At 36.5% G+C, this 7,095-nt stretch overlaps 1 protein-coding gene across 1 annotated transcript; it reads right to left on the minus strand.

Annotated features, from left to right (window-relative positions):
• Positions 1-2,103: 2,103 nt before the first annotated feature.
• LOC113239568 (DNA-directed RNA polymerase III subunit RPC4) lies at positions 2,104-6,657 on the minus strand (the record flags this gene model as incomplete). Its single annotated transcript, XM_026476629.1, has 3 exons — positions 2,104-2,861; positions 5,940-6,050; positions 6,517-6,657. Coding segments are annotated over 3 exons (420 nt in total), but the record flags the coding sequence as incomplete, so codon positions are not given.
• Positions 6,658-7,095: the final 438 nt, after the last annotated feature.

The following is a 7,095-nucleotide window of genomic DNA, read 5'->3' on the forward strand; positions in this document are numbered from 1 at the left end:
TATGTCGCGCTGCGCACAGAAAAAATTTCAACAAGATTTATTCTGACAATATTCAATAACAAATTGGTTGAGTGAAAAAATTGGCAAATGGCTTGGCTATTCACATAACAACAATTGACTAATTTAGATCACATTGGAAGGTTTTTTTAATGGCTAAAACAGAATTTCGTATTTGAGTCATTCTTGAGTTTTGTTGCTTAATTCCGGTGGCAATTTTTATTATACTAAACTATTTGAGTATTTAATCGTGAAATATTAAACAATAAAATAATATAATAATAAAATATTAAATAATATTTCACAATAATATATTCAAATACTGCCACGGAAATTGGACATAGTTATGCGAACAAGAACCAACCCACACCGAGTGAAATTGAGTTATTTATTTAGGTAGAACACCAGACGTGTCCTTTACCCGCTCACAAAAGGTCCTGGCAATATACCAAGCCAAACCGGAGAAAATAAAAGTCCTTCAGGGTACCAACCCTAAATAAGTAACTTTTTGATAGCTAAAAAGAACCATGCTGCTTAACTTCATATAATGTAGTTTTAAGATTTTTGGCGTTTTCATTAGGAAAACTAGAACATGGTTCTCGTTAACAAAATAAAAAGATACATAATGTTTTCTATTTATTGCTGTATAATATAATAGTTTCCCTATATCATTCTCAATGCTACACGTAACTCACGTTGTTTGTCTGAATTAAATTACCTATTTATTTCTTCAGTTTTTAGAAAAATCAAATTATCTCGAAAGTGACATTTTGTGGGTTGGTTCTAGTTTGCATAACTATGTCCAATTAGGCAGTGAATACTAAGCCGAGAATGAACGATTTAATTGTCGTAAACGACGACCACTAGAGACAATGGAAACATTCCATTTTGATTCCGAATATTCCTGTCGAAATTGACTCACTCATTGTAAAAAACTGACGACCGGGTCATCTTCTATCTTCCGGGTCAACACTACACAAAAGCGTGAATATGCTGTGGCCAATCACACACGATCTTTCTACGTGCATTTTCTTTCTCCTTCGATCACATCAGCAGAAAGCCCAAGCTATGATTGTCAACTATGTTACTGAACAAATAGAGGACATTGTGCAATATACATAGATGGTACAAAGCGACATTGATATAAAACCCTTTTTTTAATTGATTTTGTGTAAACCGAGTTGCTTTGAGTTCAAAGATACTTTATTCTCATTCATACAATTGTCACTTACATGGGAACTTAAAAACTAATCAGTAAACTAACAATATTCCAGTCCAAGCCGTGGTACCAACTACACAAAATTGCTTTAACAAATCGATACCTCCTATAAATACTACGCCTACATTTTTTTTATGTTATTTTTGTAAACAGCCATATTTATTTACTAGTATTACGCTCCCCGAATTTTGTCAAAAAAAATAAAAACAGAACAGGCCCAAAAATGAAACTGACGTAGTGTTCATAAGAGATATAGAAATAGGCAGAGAAAATGTTCAGCTCGGGTGAAACCTGGCGGAAAAACTCGAAGCGGAAGTTACACTGACGAAGACGAAGACGAAGTAGACTGGTGCAAGACCCTTGTTCGGTATAGAACAAATTCTGAATTCGACAGATCTCAGAGAGCTTCAGCTTCAGAGATCGCTATGCGACAGACTATAACCGTCAAAACTTCTTTTGTGTTCTTGTTTCGGCGCTTAACGGTTAAGAGTGGGTAGTCCTAATTAAAATGTTTCCCATACTGAGTCGAGTGGCAGCGTGGCTTTATCTCAGAATTTATTTTAATACAAACGAAGTTTAAGCCATGTGAAAAATGTCTATCGTACACCATACGTGTTCTATTTAACTCAGTTTATATAAAACTAATCATTTCTTGTAAAATTTCGAGGTAAATTTGTTTTGTTTTTTTTTCTATAGTGAAATGTTTTAGGAATCGTGATACCACAGCGTATAATCCGTTCACTATTAACATTTTCCAAAGCGATTGGTTCACTTCAACTGTTGTGCAAAATTAACCAGTAATTTGTGGTTTTAAATGACAATTTCGCATGTTTCCTTATGTTGGAGCTTATGGTAGACAACATTCGCAACGGGCAAACATTCGCAATAACTTATTGGTCTATATGAGCTGTTAAATCATAATGAATAAGGATTTAGATTGGCTAACAAAGAATACGCAAGTAGACAATGCATCTCGCTTAAACACAAACTCAATCTAACCATAGCCACATACCTGCAATACTACAAAACTTTGTCTAGCTTGAACCTCGTCTACGGTGATTTTTTAACTTCTTTTGCATAACAAAATTTATTGTCGGTTACGCAATTTGAAGATGTCAAATTTTTTAAGTATGTCTAGCAGTGTTCAATCTAAATACGTAAAAACAGTTCAACTTAGATAAAATTTTGATGTAACGTAGTACATTTTTAAATATTTATAAGACATTTTATTTAAATATATAAGTTAACGCCTATCGGTCCACATCCAGCAGAGGCCTTGGCCTGTGTAGCAAGGTACCCAGCGTACTCTGCGTTTGCGGGTCGAGGCTTTGTCCTCGGCGTCACCTTGAGTCTTAGACTTGGCCTTCGACTTGGCTTTAGACTTGGCCTTAGACGGGGCCTGAAGCGGGGCTTCAGGCGTGGGAGCCCTGGGTCATATAACACGCTCGCATGCTGCTCGACTCACGGACGCCTCATGCTATATGGCTTGTTGTAGCTGCCCCTTGACAATCGGTTCCCATTGAGGGGTGACAGTGACCTTGTGCTGCATCTGGCCCAGATTAATCATGCTTGTCGTTTTTGTTACTTCATCTGTCGCTACCGATACCAACTGCTGGTAATACGACGTTTTCGTACTGGAATTCACCTGGAAATTTGAATACGAGATCGATAAACAACTTGTAAAGAGAATATGTAATAAGTTTCTGCGTGTTTTTTTGTAGCTTGACATTTCAGTCCCATCGATCGAACCTAATTAGTTTGTGTGTTTATAGATTATACAGGGTGACAGGTTGAACGGGATAAATATTTAAAGAGGCAAACGGGTAGCTGATATCTGACACGAATATGTAAAAACAATCGTAAACCCTCTGCCTCAACCCCTAAACATAAAAAAAATTGGTGTCATTTTACAAATGTATATATTAATTATCTTGTTCAACCTGTCACCCTGTATTGTAAACGTATTGTATTATTGACGCACAAAAATAATACAAAGACATTACATTTACTAACATTGTTATAACACGATCAAATTGTAACTATTTCTTTAATATGGTAATACATACCCATAAAAAAAAACAAAGCTATATTTCACAGATAAACAGGTCGGTTCTGATGATTAGAAGCTTCAAAAGCGCATAGACAAGGTTATTTAGTCATTGTAAGTTCTTGATTATTCCCCGATAATCATAACAATCTTTAGCGTACTGAATACATTCGCATTGCAGCAATAAGGTCATCATTTTTCAAAAGCAATAATTGCTATCATTAGCTTCAACGCATTAACATCACAAGATAGTTTACTTTTTGAACATGAGAACGGTTCAAGGATTTGACATGTCACTCTGAACGTCATTAACTTTCGGGAAAGAGCCAATTTCGGGAAAGAGAAAATTTTGGCCTCCAATAAATTGGGTTTACCGCTATTGCTTAAGCTTGTGGGAGTACCTTTTGTCTATAGTCATAGCATAAATAATTTGAAGCATTTAAAAATAAATTAATGCCTCCAAAAATAAAATTAGAAAGGGGTGGATGGAAGGACCAAAAAACGATTTTTGTATTGAAGTATGATGTCAACGTTCGCTTGTGCAGAAGAAGTAGAATGAAACCGCACTTTGATTCAAATCGTCTCGTAGCAAAGGCAGCACGTCCATTTCACATAACATGGGCACAGTGACTTTTGAGATTTGAAGTTTCTATAGATAAATATAAATATTAAACAACATCACATATGTTGCTATGATCCCAAAGTAAGTAGCTAAAGCACTTGTGTTATGAAATGCTTCTCCGCAGCCGGGGATCGAACCCGGGACTCCAGAGATGGTGACACCATGAAAAGCGGTGTGCAAGTCACTCGACCACTGAGGCCGTCTAAAAAGAGAAGTAGTGATGTGAAATCGAATGAAAAAAAAATTAAGAGGGAATGAATTTAGACACTAGTTTAAGAACAAATAATAAACACAACAAAAAGGTATCAATTGCTACGTTACTAAAAAACTACACAAGAAATTAAAAAAATCAACAACAAACAAACAAATTGTCAACAAAAAAGCATAAAATCAACTACAAATAAACGAAATTTGAACAATTACTCCAAAAAACATCACGCAAAGCTCAAAAGAAAAGAAAATGGGTCATTTTTGCGAGGTACACAATAACCGATTCGATGTATCGATACTAAGGCGTAAATCTCTATCGATAAATATTCCGTTTCACGCATTAAGTAATATATTTTTATAATTTCAGTTTCTGTCTACTTTACATACTGTATTTTTTTCTTAAAATTACAATTGAAACAAATATTGTTTGTTTTTAGTATATTACAACAAATTCACTAATTCTTTTCGTAACCTGATTGTAAAATAGTATGCATTATCTCAGATGTTAGGGACCACATGGATATCGAGAGGGAACGTAGGACGCTGGCGGTCAGATGTAATATGGTGGTTTACGAAATCCTGCTTTTTAAAGCGGATTACCAAGTTTTCTACACGTGCAGCTTTTGGACCGACTATACGCTGAAGACCATCAGCGCCCTACGAGTACAACAATGGTTTTCGGATATTGTTGGGGCTGCCACGTTTCTGCAGCACGTCAGGCATGTTTGCACTGACACACACGGATGGCTCGTATGCCATTACGCGTAAAGTCAGAATCATTGCTCTGCAGGTTCCGTGCCAGCTCCTACCCTATACTGGAAAAAATTGTCAGTGTAGGGTTGTAGAATGAAGCATAATTTATATTTCAACTGTGTTTTAATTTAAATCTTCTTTAGCACTACTAATATAGTTTTTAAGTATCCACATTGTTTACCCATCCTATGTGAAATGGACCATCAGATAAAACCATCGAATATGTAACCAGAAATAGAGACGAAATGTCATTTAATTTGTTTGAAAACTAATCTGCCATATAACTTGACCAGTTAACTTGACTTTGTATTGACCTTGGCTTTGCTGTAATGTAAAATAAAATTTAATTACTGATGAAATTTGATTCCGTTTGTTTTGTAATTAGGTGTTTTGCTGTTTTCCCCACACCCTCGAATGGAACAGCACGCCATTGTTAGAGATATTATCTTTATTACAATAAATCATTGACTTACAAATAAATGGACGACGGGTCTAATACAAAAACCACGAAAAAAATGTCCCAAGTCAACCTATTTAAACGTAGTGACATGTAAAGGAATATGAAAAAGCTAAAACGTTGAATTTAAATTGTAATGTCATCGCAGTACTGTCTAATTTTGCTCGCTTCGCTGTCAGTCGAACAAACGAAGACTAAAGTGTGAATGACGCTCTGTATACGATTGTAACGCCCTATAAGTTCGGACACTTTTTAGCGCGGACCGGACGTCCATATAATTGTAAGTCAATGCAATAAACACAGAATATTTTTGTAATATACGGAGACGTACACACTGGTCAGTTGTTGGCGCTGTCTACATTTCAGTGCAAACGAGAGTTGATATTTATAAGTGATGTATCACAGATGAGCTACCAGGAATGAATGGCCCTTATTTTGTCTTACTTCTGGTTATATACTCCATAAAGTAGTGCCTCTGGTATGTTCGTGGAGGCGCGGACTGACAGCGATACACTGGCCGGAATTACGCGCAGTCAATACTAACATTACTGATAAGGTCGCCTGTGTACTAACCTAAATACTAACCTAAAAAATTATTATTATTATTATGTCAATGTAGATAAACGACACTTACGTCAAGTATGTTGTCGCCAAGCACGAGTGTGACGCGGCCCGAGCGGTGAATACGGATCTTGCCAATCTTACCCTCGCCCATCTGTTTCAGGTGGCACCGGGTCTCCTCGGCCTGAGCAGGCATGCACCACAGGCGTAAAATTAAGACTGACAAAATAGACACGCGTGCTAGCTATGTTGCGATCGGCTGTCTATATAGACCACTTACTAAGACGTCCTACTTGCCAAATACACATATTTAAAAATAAAAGAGAAAAAATAATTTCATATTTTTGAATAAGGACTATTTTGGCTAGAGCTAGCTCACATAAAGGTGTCTCATTTTGAGTTAGGTAGTTAAATAGACATCTGTTAGTTGTTCTTTACGACATTCTGACGACGCCGGTGTTGTTGACGTGTAGAGAATCAAATAATAAAGAAGAGGAAACTAATGGAACCAAGACTCAACTACCATTGCAACTAAATTTTAACAGTATAGCAAATATTATCAAAATTCTCAAAGGAATTACAATGATAACTGGTTTAAAAAAAAAAATCAGAATTGGGCCCCTAGAAGGAGGCATTACGTGCAAGCTGACCTGTTTTTCGTCAACGTGACTGTTCTCAGCAGTTGCTGCGGCCGGGCCCTGCTTCCGTCGCGTCTCGTCTTCGGCTCCCACCCGCCCCGGCAGCGAATACGGCAGCTGTGCATTTAGAGCCACATTACCGTACAGACGCCACTACAATAACGGCGGAGAAACATAGCTACTTGCATTCATGTCCTAATAACACCTATACTCTAGCCAAATTCAATGTAGAATTTTTTTTTTTAATTAATACTCGTACATCTACCGGCTAAAGCACATAAGTCAAATTCATTTGTAACTTCATTCTAGAGGCGTCTTTTTCAAATTTATCGTTCTCTTCTCTTCTTATAATTATATATTAACAAATGAAGCACATTTTTGACTTATGTGCCTTAAGTCCGACGACCCTACAAATGTCAACAGACAATTTTTACAAATGTCAACAGAGATTTTTAGGGTTTTCCCCTCAAATTCGATTAACACGTTAAGCGCCACGTGTATACACACATCAAAAAAAGTTTGCGATCAATAGCATAAGCTCCTATAATTCTTTAAATTTAACTTTATCAAGAAAAAATCTATGTTGTATGC

This window comes from Hyposmocoma kahamanoa, unplaced genomic scaffold, assembly GCF_003589595.1.
Source record: "Hyposmocoma kahamanoa isolate Upper Pololo Valley unplaced genomic scaffold, ASM358959v1 99879, whole genome shotgun sequence".
NCBI lineage: Eukaryota > Metazoa > Arthropoda > Insecta > Lepidoptera > Cosmopterigidae > Hyposmocoma > Hyposmocoma kahamanoa.